Source organism: Coregonus clupeaformis, unplaced genomic scaffold, assembly GCF_020615455.1.
Source record: "Coregonus clupeaformis isolate EN_2021a unplaced genomic scaffold, ASM2061545v1 scaf0100, whole genome shotgun sequence".
NCBI classification, from domain to species: Eukaryota; Metazoa; Chordata; class Actinopteri; order Salmoniformes; family Salmonidae; genus Coregonus; species Coregonus clupeaformis.
In genome coordinates this window covers 337,645-358,077 of record NW_025533555.1, presented here as the reverse complement: position 1 = coordinate 358,077, position 20,433 = coordinate 337,645, and the positions used below count along the sequence as shown (strand labels likewise).

The following is a 20,433-nucleotide window of genomic DNA, read 5'->3' as shown; positions in this document are numbered from 1 at the left end:
GGCTGATCCCTCACCTTCCTCATGATCATTGATGCCCCACGAGGTGAGATCTTGCATGGAGCCCCAGACCGAGGCTGATTGACCGTCATCTTGAACTTCTTCCATTTTCTAATAATTGCGCCAACAGTTGTTGCCTTCTCACCAAGCTGCTTGCCTATTGTCCTGTAGCCCATCCCAGCCTTGTGCAGGTCTACAATTTTATCCCTGATGTCCTTACACAGCTCTCTGGTCTTGGCCATTGTGGAGAGGTTGGAGTCTGTTTGATTGAGTGTGTGGACAGTTGTCTTTTATACAGGTAACGAGTTCAAACAGGTGCAATTAATACAGGTAATGAGTGGAGAACAGGAGGGCTTCTTAAAGAAAAACTAACAGGTCTGTGAGAGCCGGAATTCTTACTGGTTGGTAGGTGATCAAATACTTATGTCATGCAATAAAATGCAAATTAATTACTTAAAAATCATACAATGTGATTTTCTGGATTTTTGTTTTAGATTCCGTCTCTCACAGTTGAAGTGTACCTATGATAAAAATTACAGACCTCTACATGCTTTGTAAGTAGGAAAACCTGCAAAATCAGCAGTGTATCAAATACTTATTCTCCCCACTGTAGATGGACAGCAAACAGACTTTCACTTTGTTTGTTTGTATAGCTCGGCTGTACTATGGGTTGTTAGAAACAGAATACTTGTAACATAAAAAAAAAGAATTAGCTTACATTCACCACTTTTTTCATAACACTGTGTTATGTTTCTTTCCAGCTGTTCATAGGAAAACAAATTAGATCAGTGTAGCACTTTTCCGAACAGCTTTGCATGAACAGTTACTAATTGTCTGCTCTCTCATTGACTTTTAGTAGGGACACATAAATGATTAACATTATAGGTCCTGAGAGTCTGGCGTCTGAACTACAACAGATTCCTGCAGCCCGTCATCAGAGCCTCTGAGGTGAGGACAGATAATAAGTTCAGGAACCAGAGGGGCTCCCAGTGGGCTAATAAGGCATGTATGAATCAATGGTGTGACGTGAGTATTGCCCTGGTTGGCAATATAATGTCATAGTACTAATCAAATTCCAACTTGGTTTATTGATCACTCCGGTAAAGATTCATTTAGCTGAGAGCTCTTACTGCCTGGAGACGGTTTGTTCTGAATCTGAGCCGCATGTAATTTAGATTGAAGTACAAGTGTTCAGATATATGAAAGCCTTGCCAAAGGGCACTCCCACATAAGTTATTATTTTGCGTTTCATCCAGACCTTTTCCGAAAAGAACAAGTCCCTCTCTGCGAAGCACCGTAAGAGCATGTGTACTTGTTCTCTTTCTGAAAAAAATATTAACCTTAAGAGTTGAAATGTATTCCATTTTGAGTTTGCGTCCCAATATTAAACTTTATATACACTACCAGTCAAAAGTTTGGACACACCTACTCATTCATGGGTTTTTCTTTAGTTTTACTATTTTTTACATTGTAGAATAATAGTGAAGACATCAAAACTATGAAATAACACATATGGAATCATGTAGTAACCAAGAAAGTGTTAAATAAATCAAAATATATGCACACTCTTGGCATTCTCTCAAACAGCTTCATGAGGTAGTCACCTGGAATGCATTTCAATTAACAGGTGTTTTTTTATTTTTTTATTTCACCTTTATTTAACCAGGTAAGCCAGTTGAGAACAAGTTCTCATTTACAACTGCGACCTGGCCAAGATAAAGCAAAGCAGTGCGATAAAAACAACAACACAGAGTTACATATGGAGTAAACAAAACATAAAGTCAAAAATACAACAGAAAATATATATACAGTGTGTGCGAATGTAGTAAGTTATGGAGGTAAGGCAATAAATAGGCCATAGTGCAAAATAGTTACAATTTCGTATTAACACTGGAATGATAGATGTGCAAAAGATGATGTGCAAATAGAGATACTGGGGTGCAAATTAGCAAAATAAATAACAATATGGGGATGAGGTAGTTGGGTGGGCTAATTTCAGAATGGCTGTGTACAGGTGCAGTGATCGGTAAGCTGCTCTGACAACTGATGCTTAAAGTTAGTGAGGGAGATAAGAGTCTCCAGCTTCAGAGATTTTTGCAGTTCGTTCCAGTCATTGGCAGCAGAGAACTGGAAGGAATGGCGGCCAAAGGAGGTGTTGGCTTTGGGGATGACCAGTGAGATATACCTGCTGGAGTGCAGACTACGGATGGGTGTTGCTATGGTGACCAGTGAGCTAAGATAAGACAGGGATTTGCCTAGCAGTGATTTATAGATGACCTGGAGCCAGTGGGTTTGGCGACGAATATGTAGTGAGGGCCAGCCAACAAGAGCGTACAGGTCACAATGGTGGGTAGTATATGGGGCTTTGGTGACAAAACGGATGGCACTGTGATAGACTACATCCAATTTGCTGAGTAGAGTGTTGGAGGCTATTTTGTAAATGACATCGCCGAAGTCAAGGATCGGTAGGATAGTCAGTTTTACGAGGGCATGTTTGGCAGCATGAGTGAAGGAGGCTTTGTTGCGAAATAGGAAGCCGATTCTAGATCTAACTTTTGATTGGAGATGCTTAATGTGAGTCTGGAAGGAGAGTTTACAGTCTAACCAGACACCTATGTATTTGTAGTTGTCCACATATTCTAGGTCAGACCCGCCGAAGGTAGTGATTCTAGTCGGGTGGGCGGGAGCAAGCAGCGTTCGGTTGAAGAGCATGCATTTAGTTTTACTAGTGTTTAAGAGCTGTTGGAGGCTACGGAAGGAGTGTTGTATGGCGTTGAAGCTCGTTTGGAGGTTCGTTAACACAGTGTCCAATGAAGGGCAAGATGTATACAAAATGGTGTCGTCCGCATAGAGGTGGATCCGAGCGTCACCAGCAGCAAGAGCGACATCATTGATACACACAGAGAATAGAGTCGGGGTCCAGACTTGGGTGCAGAGCTGGTGGCCGGGGTAGTGGTAGCCAGGTGGAAAGCATGGCCAGCCGTAGCAAAATGCTTGTTGAAATTCTCGATTATTGTAGATTAATCGTTGGTGACAGTGTTTTGAGCCTCAGTGCAGTGGGCAGTTGGGAGGAGGTGCTCTTATTCTCCATGGACTTTACAGTGTCCCAAAACGTTTTGGAGTTAGTGCAACAGGATGCAAATTTCTGTTTGAAAAAGCTAGCCTTTGCTTTCCTAACTGATTGTGTATATTGGTTCCTGACTTCCCTGAAAAGTTGCATATCGCGGGGGCTGTTCGATGCTTATGCAGTACGCCACAGGATGTTTTTGTGCTGGTCAAGGGCAGTCAAGTCTGAGGAGAACCAGGGGCTATATCTGTTCTTAGTTCTGAATTTTTTGAATGGGGCATGCTTATTTAAGATCTAGAGGAAAGCACTTTTAAAGAACAACCAGGCATCCTCTACTGACGGAATGAGGTCAATATCCTTCCAGGATACCCGGGCCAGGTCAATTAGAAAGGCCTGCTCGCTAAAGTGTTTTAGGGAGCGTTTGACAGTGATGAGGGGTGGTCGTTTGACCGCGGACCCATTACGGACGCAGGCAATAAGGCAGTGATCGCTGAGATCCTGGTTGAAGACAGCGGAGGTGTATTTAGAGGGTAAATTTGTCAGGATGATATCTATGAGGGTGCCCATGTTTACAGATTTAGGGTTGTACCTGGTAGGTTCGTTGATAATTTGTGTGAGATTGAGGGCATCTAGTTTAGATTGTAGGTTGGCCAGGGTGTTAAGCATATCCCAGTTTAGGTCACCAAGCAGTACGAACTCTGAGGGTAGATGGGGGGGAATCAGTTCACATATGGTGTCCAGGGCACAGCTCGGGGTGAGGGGGTCTGTAGCAAGCGGCAACAGTGAGAGACTTATTTCTGGAAAGGTGGATTTTTAGACGTAGAAGCTCAAACTGTTTGGGCACAGACCTGGATAGTATGATAGAGGTCTGCAGGCTCTCTCTACAGTAGATTGCAACCCCACCCCCTTTGGCAGTTCTATCGAGACGGAAAATGTTGTAGTTGGGGATGGACATTTCTGAATTTTTGGTGGCCTTCCTAAGCCAGGATTCAGACACTGCTAGAACATCAGGGTTGGCAGAGTGTGCTAACACAGTGAATAACTCAAACTTAGGGAGGAGGCTTCTGATGTTAATGTGCAAGAAACCAAGGCTTTTACGGTTACAGAAGTCAACAAATGATAACGCCTGGGGATTAGGAGTGATATTGGGGGCTACAGGGCCTGGGTTAACCTACATCACCAGAGGAACAGAGGAGGAGTAGAATAAGGATACGGCTAAAGGCTTTAAGAACTGGTCTTCTAGTGCGTTGGGTACAGAGAATAAAAGGGACAGATTTCCGGGCATTGTAGAATAGATTCAGGGCATTTTGTACAGACAAGGATATGGAAGGATATGAGTACAGTGGAGGTAAACCTAAGCGTTGGATAACGATGAAAGAGATAGCATCACTGGAGGCACCGATTGAGTCGGCTAAGACAACAGCTGGTAATGGTGACAAAGTTTGGGCTGAGGCTAAACATAAACAGGATGCGGTACCGTATAAAGGAACAGTCCAGCAGGCATCAGCTGTATAGCTGAGTTATCATAAGGTCCAGTGAAGAGCAATAGGAGAGTTCGGAGGTAGTTCGGGGGCTGCTACAGCACTGGCGAGCAAGAGGCACGGCTTGCGTGTGCTAGCGGTCCGGGGCTAGTAGATGGATCATTGTGGTCGACGTCGTAACGGGAAGCCTGTTGAAACCACATCAGACAATTTCATCGGCAGACCAGTCGTGTTGGATCGGCGGGGCTCCGTGTCAACACTAGGAGGTCCCATCCGGTTGACAGAGAGGTAGATAGCCGGGAGATGGGCCTGGGGGACACCAGTGGTGAGAGCACGTGGTGCGGAGACAGATTCTCGCCACGCCACTTGGTAGGAGCGACCGGTCAGGTAGGACGCAATCCAAGAGTGAGCCGCGCCGGAGATGCCCAGCTCAGAGAGGGTGGAGAGGAGGATCTGATGGTTCACAGTATCAAAGGCAGCAGACAGGTCTAGAAGGACAAGAGCAGAGGAGAGAGAGTTAGCTTTAGCAGTGCGGAGAGCCTCCGTGACACAGAGAAGAGCAGTCTCAGTTGAATGACCAGTCTTGAAACCTGACTGGTTTGGATCAAGAAGGTCATTCTGAGAGAGATAGCAAGAGAGTTGGCTAAAGACGGCACGCTCAATAGTTTTGGAGAGAAAAGAAAGAAGGTATACTGGTCTGTAGTTGTTGACATCAGAGGGATTCGAGTGTTGGTTTTTTGGGAAGAGAGGAGGGGATAGGGTCAAGCGGGCAGGTTGTTGGGCGGCCGGCCATCACAAGTCGCAAGATTTTATCTGGAGAGAGAGGGGAGAAAGAAGTCAAAGCATAGGGTAGGGCAGTGTGAGCAGGACCAGCAGTGTCATTTGACTTAACAAACGAGGATCGGATGTCGTCAACCTTCTTTTCAAAATGGTTGACGAAGTCATCCACAGAGAGGGAGGAGGGGGGTAGGAGGGGTATACAGAAGATAGCCCTATTTGGTAAAAGACCAAGTCCATATTATGGCAAGAACAGCTCAAATACGCAAAGAGAAACGACAGTCCATCATTACTTTAAGACATGAAGGTCTGTCAATCCGGAACATTTCAAGAATTTTGAACGTTTCTTCAAGTGCAGTCGCAAAAACCATCAAGCGCTGTGATGAAACTGGCTCTCATGAGGACCGCCACAGGAATGGAAGACCCAGAGTTACCTCTGCTGCAAAGGATGTGTTCATTAGAGTTACCAGCTTCAGAAATTGCAGCCCAAATAAATGCTTCACAGAGTTTAAGTGACAGACACATCTCAACATCAACTGTTCAGAGGAGACTGTGTGAATCAGGTCTTCATGGTCAAATTGCTGCAAAGAAACCACTACTAAAGGACACCAATATGAAGAGGGTCTTGGGTCAAGAAACACGAGCAATGGACATTAGACCGGTGTACATTTGTCCTTTGGTCTGGAGTCCAAATTTGAGATTTTAGGTTCCAACCCCAGTGTCTTTGTGAGACGTGGTGTGGGTGAACGGATGATCTCTGCGTGTGTATTTCCCACCGTAAAGCATGGAGGAGGAGGTGTTATGGTGTGGGGGTGCTTTGCTGGTGGTACTGTCTGTGATTTATTTAGAATTCAAGGCACACTTAACCGGCATGGCTACCACAGCATTCTGCAGTGATACGCCATCTCATCTGGTTTGGGCTTAGTGGGACTATCATTTGTTTTTCAACAGGACAATGACCAAACACACCTCCAGGCTGTGTAAGGGTTATATTACCAAGAAAGAGAGTGATGGAATGCTGCATCAGATGACCTGGCCTCCACAATCACCCGACCTCAACCCAATTGAGATGGTTTGGGATGAGTTGGACCACAGAGTGAAGGAAAAGCAGCCAACAAGTGTTCAGCATATGTGGGAACTCCTTCAAGACTGTTGGAAAAGCATTCCAGGTGAAGTTGGTTGAGAGAATGCCAAGAGTGTGCAAAGTTGTCATCAAGGCAAAGGGTGGCTACTTTGAAGAATCTCAAATATAAAATATAGTTTGATTTGTTGAACACCTTTTTGGTTACTACATGATTCCACTTGTGTTATTTCATAGTTTTGATGTCTTCACTATTATTCTACAATGTAGAAAATAGTAAAGAAATAAAGAAAAACCCTTGAATTAGTAGGTGTGTCCAAACTTTTGACTGGTACAGTACATCACAAAAGACTGAAATTTAACAAAACCGTAAAAAACGAAACAAAATGTTAATTATGAAATTATGAAAAATATTAATAATATTCCTCTCATGAGGCCACTAGAGGGCGATTTGGTCATTTGACTGCAGGAAACTACAAGTGTATGAAACATGCCTTGCGTCATTGAGAGCTAACATAACAATCGTGAGCAGTCATCCTCCAAGTTTTGGGTAGTAATGCTCATCAAAATGTTTGTGGCATGGATCATGAAATCTAGTAAATTTAAACAATCTATCATGGAAAATTGGCAAAAGACAGAAAAACATGGACACCATTTTGGAGTCGAAAACAGTAAAGCATCATCCATGCCTGTTTGTGCATCCAGTACGCTGTAATCCAGGAAGGCTTCAGTTCAGGCACACAAACATGATATAGCTTAATGCTTGTGTTTGCCAAGCCATGCACGTAGCCTAATGTCAACCTCTGTGTTGCCTTTGATACTGTGGCTGTCTGTTCGCATCATTTCCTCAGCCTCCTGTGCTGTGTGTGGATTTGGGCTGACACTCTCCGGCAGCATCACAGAGGGATGGCTTTGCATTGTGTCCCATCACACTGCGCTAATCCTGCAGACACACGGGCTCCAACATCTAGATGATGTAATGGAACGGAGTCCAACATGTAGTTTCCATATGTTTCATGTGTTTGATACCGTTCCAATAATGCCATTCCAGTCTTTACAATGAGCCCGTCCTCCTATAGCTCCTCCCACCATCTTCAGAAAATTAGTTTTGATCAGTCATGGAAATAAAAGTGCTGAAGACATGTTGGCTCACTATTTAAAAATAAGATGGAGAACAAGCTATAGGATGAAAAATACAGGTTTTGGCACTGGTACAGCCGACTCCCACTACCTATTGCTACGTACATTAGCAAAAAAAAGAGTCAAATACTAATATAATATCATCCAAAAATAATATTGCAATATGTAACTGTATCGACCCCCCACATCACTACTATAAGTGTGCTGTAGCGTCTCTTTGCCACTCAAACAAATGTAGTCACTCACTATGAAAAAATATATTCAATGTCTTGGCTATAACATGCACAGAAGACCCACACACCTGACCCTGCACATACCATACTGTAGTGAATTATTGGTGGTTTCCGCATATAACATTACATGTATGCTTTCATATCCCTATAGACAATAGCCTTCAGTTTTTCATGGGGCTTTGTAGAAGATTCTGTACAAATGAGAAATGTTGAGCCATGATTTTGGTGGGAGAGACAATTAGTTACAGCTCATCTATAAAGTCACAGGGGCCTATTTAATTTATCCACCAAGTCATAAAACTATTGATTGTGAAAAGTGAAGATGTGCAGTGTTTCATAAAAGGTTTAATTAGGCTGGTACATATAACTCGAGAGTACTGTGTGTGTGCGTGTGTGTGTTGGTTTCCTGGTTGAGGACCCTTGGGGTGTCAGTCCCTCCCCCATCTCCTCTCTCACCTGCTAGATTGGTAGATTCACACTCCCCCTAGCCCTGCTGCTCTCACTCCTCATATGGATATTCATTAATATGAAGACTGATTGAGATTGAGTTGCTCTAGTGTGCCCGGCACCCATGGTGGAGCTGACAGAACCCAAACCTATTAGAGCCGACAACCTCTGTCACTTATCCTCTCTCTCCTCATTGCACCTGACAGCCCAGAAAGAGGAAACTATCTGCACTAATTTATCTGTCTATGCTTCTCCACGGCTTCAATTAAAACCTGCATCTGCCTCTCCTCCTATTAACCCTACCTCCCCCTACAGCTAATATACACAGACACAAACAAACCCAAAACACATTGTAGGAGAAGGACAAGCAAGTTGGAAGCCAGTCTTCTTCGTTGGTATGAATGGCAGTCATAAGGTATAACTAGATGGGGAGCTTTTTCTGTAGATACTAACAATGTTTACATTCAGCATTCAGTTCACATTTGACCTCCCACCACCAGCATTCTTATGTTCTGATAGAACGTGTGGCCCTGTATTTTCAGGGTAAATAGGAAATCAGACCCCACCAACAAGACAAAGAGAGGAACTGCTGAGTCAGGGCCTCTGCACAAAGACCGCTGATAGGCTTCTGATTCAATGTAATGTACACACACATCAGGTTCACACACACACTCATTCAAACAGTACAATACATACTGACTACTGAGTTCAGCATTAGGCATTCAATGATTTTGGAAACTGCGTGGAAAAGCCAGCAGAGTTGCAGTTCTTGACACACTCAAACCGGTGCGCCTGGCACCTACTACCATACCCCGTTCAAAGGCACTTAAATATTTTGTCTTGTCCATTTAAGCTCTGAATGGCACACATAAACAATCCATGTTTCAATTGTCTCAAGACTTAAAAATCCTTCTTTAACCTGTCTCCTACCCTTCATCTAGACTGATTGAAGTGGATTTAACAAGTTACATTAATAAGGGATCATAGCTTTCACCTGGATTCAACTGGTCAGTCTATGTCATGGAAAGAGCAGGTGTTCCTAATGTTTTTATACCCTCAGTGTATGTGTGCCATTCAGAGGGTGAATGGACAAAACAAAATATTTAAGTGCCTTTGAACGGGGTATAGTTGTAGGTGCCAGGCGCACCGGTTTGAGTGTGTCAAGAACTGCAACGCTGCTGGGTTTTTCACTCAACAGTTTCCGATGTGTATCAAGAATGGTCCACCACCCAAAGGACATCCAGCCAACTTCACACAACTGTGGGAAGCATTGGAGTCAACATGGGCCAGCATCCCTGTGGAATGATTGACACCTTGTAGAGTCCATGCCCCGATGAATTGAGGCTGTTCTGAGGGCAAAACGGGGTGCAACTCAATATTAGTAAATGTGTTCATAATGATTTGTACACTCAGTGTATACCTGAACACTCCTGAGAACTAATTCATTACATTTACATTTGACATTTTAGTCATTTAGCAGGCGCTCTTATCCAGAGTGACTTCCAGTTAGTTATAAAACTTGAAAAGGTTTCCACTGTAATATTACATATTTGTTTGTCTTCTTCTAGAAATAATGTTTGTGAGAACGCAAGGAAAATTACTTAATGACTGTGACAGTGTTTTCACTGGATGAAGATTTGATCAATCAACACAGAATCAAGATGACTGTAAATATTTTCAGCTGCTCAGGATGAGGAATCTCTGAGGTTTCTCCCCTCTCCTCTCTCCCCTCTTCTCTGCAGAACCCCATGCCTTCCTTACCCTGTGTCACGCCCTGACCTATGGAACTCTTGTTTGTTGAGTCAGGGTGTGAATGTCTATTTGAGATCTATGTTAGTCTATTTCTATGTTGCAGATCTAGGTTGATCTTTCTATGTTTGGCCGGGTGTGATTCCCAATCAGAGGCAGCTGTCACTCGTTGTCTCTGATTGGGGATCATACTTAACTAGCCTGGTTTCCTACCTTATCCCTGGCTGATCACTTGTGGGATCTTGTTCCGTTTAGGCTTGTATGTGTAGAGCCTGAGGACTTCACGTTACGTTGTTTCTTGTTTTGTTGTATGTTGAGTTAATAAACATGTACGCTTTCCACGTGGGCACCTTGGTCTGACCCGTCTCTCGTCTACCAATTCTTCTATTTTTTCATAACCACATCTGAGAGGACCACCCTCTGTTTCAAGGTTGCCATTTTTCTTTCACTGAGGCAATTTATGTGTTTTATAGACCTGTACAGTAAAAAGCAATTTCTTCACTTTCAGAATTCAGTGAACAGCTCTATTTCAGGTAGTGATGACTGCTGAGCTACAAAATACTAGTTCTATCATGTTCTATCTTGACATGAACACATCACTGAACATAGCTGCAGTGTACGTCTTTACACTATGATGGATTTAACTGCATTATTAGCATTTCAATGAACATGTGAACACATTGTGACAAGATAGCCAAGACATCGAATGGAGGTCAAATTAGACGGAATTTTCACTCTTGTACATCCTGCACATTAGTTATTCAGCGCTCTGTTTTATCCTCACTTTAGTGGCTGCTGCCCAACTACTATATTTTCTGACGCAATACGTGACCTACTATGGGGTTACAAGATGTAGGGGAAAACAACATATGCTGTGAGAGTTCATGAGTTATCACCCCTCACTTGGCCTCCGGGCCTAATACAGTGGGGGAAAAAAGTATTTAGTCAGCCACCAATTGTGCAAGTTCTCCCACTTAAAAAGATGAGAGAGGCCTGTAATTTTCATCATAGGTACACGTCAACTATGACAGACAAAATGAGAAAAAATTCCAGAAAATCACATTGTAGGATTTTTTATGAATTTATTTGCAAATTATGGTGGAAAATAAGTATTTGGTCAATAACAAAAGTTTCTCAATACTTTGTTATATACCCTTTGTTGGCAATGACACAGGTCAACCGTTTTCTGTAAGTCTTCACAAGGTTTTCACACACTGTTGCTGGTATTTTGGCCCATTCCTCCATGCAGATCTCCTCTAGAGCAGTGGTGTTTTGGGGCTGTTGCTGGGCAACACAGACTTTCAACTCCCTCCAAACATTTTCTATGGGGTTGAGATCTGGAGACTGGCTAGGCCACTCCAGGACCTTGAAATGCTTCTTACGAAGCCACTCCTTCGTTGCCCGGGCGGTGTGTTTGGGATCATTGTCATGCTGAAAGACCCAGCCACGTTTCATCTTCAATGCCCTTGCTGATGGAAGGAGGTTTTCACTCAAAATCTCACGATACATGGCCCCATTCATTCTTTCCTTTACACGGATCAGTCGTCCTGGTCCCTTTGCAGAAAAACAGCCCCAAAGCATGATGTTTCCACCCCCATGCTTCACAGTAGGTATGGTGTTCTTTGGATGCAACTCAGCATTCTTTGTCCTCCAAACACGACGAGTTGAGTTTTTACCAAAAAAGTTATATTTTGATTTCATCTGACCATATGACATTCTCCCAATCCTCTTCTGGATCATCCAAATGCACTCTAGCAAACTTCAGACGGGCCTGGACATGTACTGGCTTAAGCAGGGGGACACGTCTGGCACTGCAGGATTTGAGTCCCTGGCGGCGTAGTGTGTTACTGATGGTAGGCTTTGTTACTTTGGTCCCAGCTCTCTGCAGGTCATTCACTAGGTCCCCCCGTGTGGTTCTGGGATTTTTGCTCACCGTTCTTGTGATCATTTTGACCCCACGGGGTGAGATCTTGCGTGGAGCCCCAGATCGAGGGAGATTATCAGTGGTCTTGTATGTCTTCCATTTCCTAATAATTGCTCCCACAGTTGATTTCTTCAAACCAAGCTGCTTACCTATTGCAGATTCAGTCTTCCAAGCCTGGTGCAGGTCTACAATTTTGTTTCTGGTGTCCTTTGACAGCTCTTTGGTCTTGGCCATAGTGGAGTTTGGAGTGTGACTGTTTGAGGTTGTGGACAGGTGTCTTTTATACTGATAACAAGTTCAAACAGGTGCCATTAATACAGGTAACGAGTGGAGGACAGAGGAGCCTCTTAAAGAAGAAGTTACAGGTCTGTGAGAGCCAGAAATCTTGCTTGTTTGTAGGTGACCAAATACTTATTTTCCACCATAATTTGCAAATAAATTCATTAAAATTTTTTAAGTGGGAGAACAATTGGTGGCTGACTAAATACTGTTTTTCCCCACTGTACGTGTGTGAGCCAGTCTACTTCCCTGGCCCCATATTACCGCCAGACTCCTCCTGTAAATTAGATGTGTACCAACATCCATCAGTGGCATTTGCTGAGAAAGCACCTTAGGCCCAGTACACAAACACACTGTGTGTGCACAGCTACAGTGCATTAACTGAGTGACTGAGTGAATAGACACACAGGAGCTTCATAATGGGAGGTTCCTTTAAAGGATGCTACAGTACTGTACTTAGCTCTGATTGAGTGTGTATAGCTAGTCTGATAGAATAGCTACTCCGATTGAGTGTAGAACAGCACAATGGAACTTCTACCTCTCATCTCTCAACAGTACAGGGGGGATAGACAAAATATGTTTACATCCAAACTATTGTATATCAACCATTTAAAACAGCCACATCCTGCCAAGGGCAAATCTTGGCGAACATGACCTTTACCATTTCTCCATCTCCCCAACAGCCAGGCAGGGCCACGTTAATAGCCCCCATTGAAAAGGGGTCTCCGTGGGGGAGGGCTTCAAAGACCCAATTAGAAGCCCCTGGAACACCTCTGCAGCCTTTAAGATAGAGAGGATCAAAAGTTTCAATCTTTCATGCATTCCTTCCTTTCCAGGAAATAGGCCCACACCACATCATTAGTTTCACCTTCCATGAAAGACCACCTGCATTTATTGGGATGACTCATGTACTGGAGGCAGCTCTGCAGAGTGGTCATTAGCTGGCACAGCCACAAAGTCATACAATCTGATTTGAAACCTAACCCCAACCTTAACCACACTGCTAGCCCTAATGCCTAACCCTAACCTTAAATTAAGACCAAAATGCACATTTCTGTTTTCATTCATTTTTACAATATAGCCAATTTTGGCTTTGCAGCTGGCACATCTAGCGGATATTGCTCAGTTCTGCATCACGGACAAGACTCATCCCGACAAATGTTAACCTGCACCAATAATGGGGTAAACGTTTGTACAGCCACATGCTTCAAACAAGCCCTTTGGATATTTCAGTGGCTTACTGGGTGTAGCCAGGTAAAGCAACGGGACAGGAAAGGCAAATTGTACAATATTGCTCTATCAATAAGCATTGAGCAACAGCAGTCACTGGGAATAGGCTACAATATATTGATTGGTATTGATGTTGATTCAGAGGTTAACACGTCTGAATTGATACATATCAATATGTGGTGGTAATTGAAATGCAAGATTCAAACACTGATTGTATGAAACCTTAGGAATCTATTCTATTTCATTGTTTGGTATCAATTCTGTATAACATTGTTTATATCCCCAGTGTGGTCACTAATCCGACCAGGGATGATCCTACAACAGAGCCTGTATGCCTGCTAATTCTCTCCCTGTCCACACAACAAGCCAATAAAGCCCTAGACAAACAGATCATCCAATGTAAATAGCATCAAAGCTTGCATAGCTGGATACTACACAGACAGGATCTGGGCAGAATCTACAAATGATTCAATGTATTGTAGTCCTCCCAGTAGCCTACAGCATAATCATTTATTGTACAGTATACTGTATCTGCTCAAATGTAATTTAGACTTCTCTGAAAGAACATTATGGGCAACAGGTTATGATAGGTTCAGGCTGCCTCTAATGACTGTATTGTCTATAACAAACAGAAAACGGTATACTGTCCTAACACAGTTTTGTTGAGGCTTTATCCTGTGGTTGAATTGTAAGTGAGTTCCATTATAAAAACAAACTGCTGAGGGAGAGGGAACTGTTCAGTGGGGAACGCCTTTGATCAAGCAACTTTCTCTTCCCTACATTAGAAACCAGTCTGTTGGTTTTCCTAATTGTTATACTTGCTCTCCCTTCCATATACATCTAAACTCATACTCTATCAACTACAGGTCCATTCATGCACTCCCACTAAAAGGCTTATTAACATCACAGTCAATCTGGGACATACAGTATTTCTATCCTCAGTTGGTCTAATGCGTAAAGAGATCCCCCATAATTTACTTGGCCCCTAGCCTTTTTCCTCCCTCTTGCAAAATACTAATTGTGTGTGTGTGCGTGCGTGCACTAAAAGATCCTCATCACTAAAGCAGATTACAATCAACAGGCTCTCTGTATCACTCCTGGGGCCAGAAGTAGCTGACTTGGTGTCTACTTTCCTGGTGCTGCCCCAATGAACACTGACCTCCATCCCTGCCCATTCATTACACACACACACACACACACAGAGAAGCTCAGAGTTTACTTAGCAAGGTTTTCCCTAGTTGGGTAGCAGGCAGTGTTTAATGAGCTGAGGGCCAAATGCCTTCCCTAGACTGCAGCCTGTGAGTGGTTAATTTATCAGGCAGCGTTCTAGCCTTCCTCTGCCTGCCTGCCTGCCCACGTCCCTCTGCCTTTCTTTCTCTCTCTGTCTTTCTCTCTCTCTCCTGGGGCTGGCGTGCAGCATGGCAGATTACATTACATGAAGATTATCCATCACTTATGGATTGTATCCACAGTTTGGAGGACAGAGAGGGATTCTGCTTTAGATCAGGCTTTCACACAGACAAACAAGCTGTCACTAGAGATTCCTACTGTACTGTATGTACTGTGTATTCTCACTGCACTGCAGCAGCATTTTAGTCTACAAGCATGCATCACTGCTGCACAAACCATAAAGCAAATAGTCTGTCACAAACAGTACAAGTAGAACAATAAAGCATAAGAATAATTTTGAGTTCTATTGACTTTCTATTGTTCTGTTGGGTGGTATACAAGTTTGATGGTGGTTATGTCACCTGATTATGCCCACATTGCCCTATGAGGATGAGACAGTGTCAACAGAGGCAACAGCGCCCAAGCTAACATTGACTCTTCTAAATGGCCTGTGCACTGTGATATACAGTGGGGGAAAAAAGTATTAAGTCAGCCACCAATTGTGCAAGTTCTCCCACTTAAAAAGATGAGAGAGGCCTGTAATTTTCATCATAGGTACACGTCAACTATGACAGACAAAATTAGGAAAAAAAATCCAGAAAATCACATTGTAGGATTTTTAATGAATTTATTTGCTAATTATGGTGGAAAATAAGTATTTGGTCAATAACAAAAGTTTCTCAATACTTTGTTATATACCCTTTGTTGGCAATGACACAGGTCAAACGTTTTCTGTAAGTCTTCACAAGGTTTTCACACACTGTTGCTGGTATTTTGGCCCATTCCTCCATGCAGATCTCCTCTAGAGCAGTGATGTTTTGGGGCTGTCGCTGGGCAACACAGACTTTCAACTCCCTCCAAAGATGTTCTATGGGGTTGAGATCTGGAGACTGGCTAGGCCACTCCAGGACCTTGAAATGCTTCTTACGAAGCCACTCCTTCGTTGCCCGGGTGGTGTGTTTGGGATCATTGTCATGCTGAAAGACCCAGCCACGTTTCATCTTCAATGCCCTTGCTGATGGAAGGAGGTTTTCACTCAAAATCTCACGATACATGGCCCCATTCATTCTTTCCTTTACACGGATCAGTCGTCCTGGTCCCTTTGCAGAAAAACAGCCCCAAAGCATGATGTTTCCACCCCCATGCTTCACAGTAGGTATGGTGTTCTTTGGATGCAACTCAGCATTCTTTGTCCTCCAAACACGACGAGTTGAGTTTTTACCCAAAAGTTATATTTTGGTTTCATCTGACCATATGACATTCTCCCAATCCTCTTCTGGATCATCCAAATGCACTCTAGCAAACTTCAGACGGGCCTGGACATGTACTGGCTTAAGCAGGGGGACACGTCTGGCACTGCAGGATTTGAGTCCCTGGCGGCGTAGTGTGTTACTGATGGTAGGCTTTGTTACTTTGGTCCCAGCTCTCTGCAGGTCATTCACTAGGTCCCCCCGTGTGGTTCTGGGATTTTGGGACTTGTGATAATTTTGACCCCACGGGGTGAGATCTTGCGTGGAGCCCCAGATCGAGGGAGATTATCAGTGGTCTTGTATGTCTTCCATTTCCTAATAATTGCTCCCACAATTGATTTCTTCAAACCAAGCTGCTTACCTATTGCAGATTCAGTCTTCCCAGCCTGGTGCAGGTCTACAATTTTGTTTCTGGTGTCCTTTGACAGCTCTTTGGTCATGGCCATAGTGGAGTTTGGAGTGTGACTGTTTGAGGTTGTGGACAGGTGTCTTTTATACTGATAACAAGTTCAAACAGGTGCCATTAATACAGGTAACGAGTGGAGGACAGAGGAGCCTCTTAAAGAAGAAGTTACAGGTCTGTGAGAGCCAGAAATCTTGCTTGTTTGTAGGTGACCAAATACTTATTTTCCACCATAATTTGCAAATAAAATCATTAAAAATCCTACAATGTGATTTTCTGGATTTTTTTTTCTCATTTTGTCTGTCATATTTGACGTGTACCTATGATGAAAATTACAGGCCTCTCTCATCTTTTTAAGTGGGAGAACTTGCACAATTGGTGGCTGACTAAATACTTTTTTTCCCCACTGTATATGCAGGGGCACATAGCACAAACACAGATAACGTGCTCCGAAATTTAAGAGCATGCTTTCCCAGAGCACGGAACACTGACCAGGGTGAATACTAAAGACCTGGAGAGGGTGACATCTTAGCAAGACTATAGGAAGGTGAGGGGAGGATAACAAGATCCACATCACCATCTCCCCAGGCCCCCTAACCCCCACCTGATGAGCAGCAGACTGAGGGGGTCTGTCAGCCAGCTGCCTGCAATCAACGGCTTCTGCTGCACTGAGCATGTTCATCCCTGTTTATTGTGTGCAGAGAACGTATGTTATCAGAGGCTGCCAGGCAGCACCGAGAGAGACGCTGTACTGTCTGTATTCTGGAGCTTACCTTCGGCTCGCATGGTGAAGGAAGTGTCTCCGGGTCGCTTGGCCGAGAACTGACCCCCCAGGGAGGTCATTAGGAAGCACAGGCTGAAGAAGCCGATCCCCGCCACAAAGATCCTGCAGGGACAGGGACCAGGGCAGCCAGTAGACAGAGAGCAAGACTCAGGGTTAGAACTCAGGGGGAACAATAAGAGAGAAACAAGGGAGTTAAGGCAGGGGAGGCGAAGAGAAGGGGAGGGGGCGGGCGGGGAGTTAACTGTCAGAATGAAAGCAAAAGAGCTGTACAGTACAAAAGGAATGGGGCGCAAGAAGATGATGCAAAATAACAAAGAAACTTAAAGAGCTGAGATGACAAGTTTGAACTTGATGGCCGTTGGTCTAACGCGTTGCTATTCTTTTCATGGGGGTATGCTGAGGGCATCATGAAAACACATGTCTTTACTTTGGTTTTTTGAGTCCACTTAGGTTTATTTTTTTTACTTTTACCCCCCAATTGGTAGTTACAGTCTTGTCCCATCGCTGCAACTCCCCTACAGACTCAGGAGAGGCAAAGGTCGAGAGCCCTGCTAAGCTGCAGTGCTTCTTGACACACTGCTCGCTTAACCCAGAAGCCAGCCGCACCAATGTGTCGGTTGGAAACACCGTCCAGCTGGCAGGCACCCGGCCCGCCACAAGGAGTCGCTAGAGCGCAATGGGACAAGGAAATCCCAGCCAGCCAAACCCTCCCCTAACCCCGGACAACGCTGGGCCAATTGTGCGCCGCCTCTTGGGTCTCCCGGTCATGGCCGGCTGTGACACAGCCTGGGATCAAACCTGGGCCTGTAGTGATGCGTCAAGCACTGTGATGCAGTGCCTTAGACCGCTGTGCCACTAGCTAGCCTTCACTTAGTGTTTTGATCCTATCACTGCATTTCTTTCCATATAACAGAGTGCGGAGTATCCACTTGTCAAGACTAGAAATGGATGATGTATCAATCAATCATCATTCTTAACTCATCTACCTATGGCAATGCTGGGGATCTGGATGTGGACAAAGGTAAATGGCACATTACATACAGTAAATGGGTCTTGTGTATTACACAATGCAATAAAAGTAAACTGAAAAATTATAACATTAAGGATTACATTCATAGACAGTTGCATATTTGTGACTGCGACCACAATCCTTGTAGACATTTTCACATTTTCAGAATGGTGGGTGGAAATGAATGCTCATAAGATGCCTTTCAACATGTAGATGACGTCATTGCGTGAGAAAAGTGTTCCACTGACAAATGCTCATTCAAATGTTGAAATGTTTGAAACAATTCTCATCCATTCCTCCAGAGGAGAGCTGCTGGACGGCCACAGCTCACATCACTTGCTGCTCATTTAACAGAGGTTATGATATTGCTTTCCTTCCTCTCATCCTATGCTGTAAGGGTAGCCCTTTAAAAGAGAGCTGAGTTTTACTTCATTCAGAGTAACAATTATACTCTAAGAAATTAGGAGAGTTACTGCCTAAGAGCACTGTCACACCCCATTACTGTCCAATATTTGGGCTAATGGTGAAGAGCTGATTTTTGTGCTCATGAAAGCTAAAACCTGTGTGAGCAGAAATACACACAAATAGTTTATATCACCTACTGTATGCTGATCTGTTCCTTTGTGTGTTTGCATGCCACTGAACACATTCTACACACCAATGAATGAATTCACAGTAGACACTAGGCAGAAGCCTAACCGCTTTTAGAGTGCTGGCAGAGTTCAGGTTTACCATAGTGATCAGAGTATGCCCAAGAGCTCTGAAACAATGCAGTGATCCCTATTGACTCAAGTGTCAAGTGCATAGGCCTACTGTATAGATACATGTATGTAATTCTATGTACAGGGGCTAATAAAGGCAAACTACTGTAGTAATATGTAGTTCATATTCAGCAGTCTTGTTGTGCACTATCTGCAATGCACCCTGATCCCTTATGCCATTAGCCTACTCCTTGCTTTTATGAGGTTGCCATAACATGTTTCTGACATAACAGCTCCATTTTCACACCTCTATTCCATCCAAAGGTGTATAGTCCTGTCAAGGCACCCTGACCATTGTGAGCTTAGTTTTAGCCTACTCATGATATTCCCATTTTCATAAGGTTAACTATTTTTTAAAACTCAATTTGAGACTTAGGCAACACACAGAGAGAACACTGACCGTACATCGAGACAACGAGAGTAGTAGCCTACATGTAAATGCTTACCTGAATGGTTTGAACGTCAGAAGACATCTTCTCACCATAGTTGAATAGTCTGTGTTCACAGCACTCATTTTCCGGAGAAAGAGAAAACGCAAAGAGTCCCCAACATTGTGTATATTTCACAATGCGCAAACATCAACATAGTAATTATGAATGAATAGAGCTCTGAAAATATTGATACATCGACTTCGGAATCGGATAACCAATACCTCACGTGCTTGGTGTAGTAAAGTTCGGCGGGAATACACTCCGCTTGCCCAGCTGCATTCAACAATAGTTTGCCTCAGCTGAGTTGAAATTAGTCCGTCAACCCTGACTCCGGAGTCCTAGCCGTTCTGTTAGAAAAACACAAGTAATATTGTTCACTCCTCTCCTCGTTAACATGGTAAACGTATATGTGTTTCAAGTAGGGAAAAGGGTGGTAGAATTATCGAGAGTAAAAGTCCATAGCAAACGGTCAATGTGTTACTTCTTATGAAGACGACTGCTTCATTCAATGCTCACCAGTGAGAACACAGAGTGTGTGCTAGGCTCCATTCGCTTTCTGGCGGTGTATTTCCAGATTGTGCAAGTAGCCTACAATTGTCTTCAGTGCAGCGCCATCTAACGAGTGATAAATACAATCAAAAGTTTCAGTATATCAGGAAAAATGACTCCTGTTTTCATAAAAATTACCCATTCAGCCCTGCACTGAAGCCTAAATCAAAATCGCAGTGAATTAGTCTCTAGAATAGAAAGCCAACATCATAGATAGCCTAGTTCCTACAGTGTTCTACTTAAAGGCACACGAGCTATTCAATAAAAAAATACATGTTTAGTCTTTGGACAGTATACATTTACTTGAACCTTACATACGAGCTTTTTCACACCCGTTGACGCTTTGGGCTACTTTTCCACTTTCAGCACCATGGCCAGTTCCCTCTGCCGTAAGCAGCAGAGCAGACAGATCAACAGCGGCACTCAATAGTCTGAATGGAGGACACTCAAAC

At 43.6% G+C, this 20,433-nt stretch overlaps 1 protein-coding gene across 3 annotated transcripts in view; it reads right to left on the bottom strand.

Moving 5' to 3' along the window:
* Nucleotides 1-19,995, bottom strand: part of LOC121551149 (alpha-1,6-mannosylglycoprotein 6-beta-N-acetylglucosaminyltransferase B-like) — an 86,389-nt gene extending 66,394 nt beyond the window's left edge. The window contains exons 1-3 of one of the 3 annotated variants that reach the window (XM_041863700.2): nucleotides 19,949-19,995; nucleotides 19,448-19,779; nucleotides 17,221-17,333 (exon numbers count right to left, since the gene is read on the bottom strand). In XM_041863700.2, the coding sequence (XP_041719634.1) occupies nucleotides 17,221-17,333; nucleotides 19,448-19,515 (181 nt within the window). In that variant the 5' untranslated portion in view covers nucleotides 19,516-19,779; nucleotides 19,949-19,995. Of the gene's footprint in view, nucleotides 1-17,220; nucleotides 17,334-19,447 lie in introns of all 3 variants that reach the window. The other 2 variants (XM_045213334.1, XM_045213335.1) reach the window with 2 other exon arrangements.
* Between the last annotated feature and the right edge of the window lie 438 nt (nucleotides 19,996-20,433).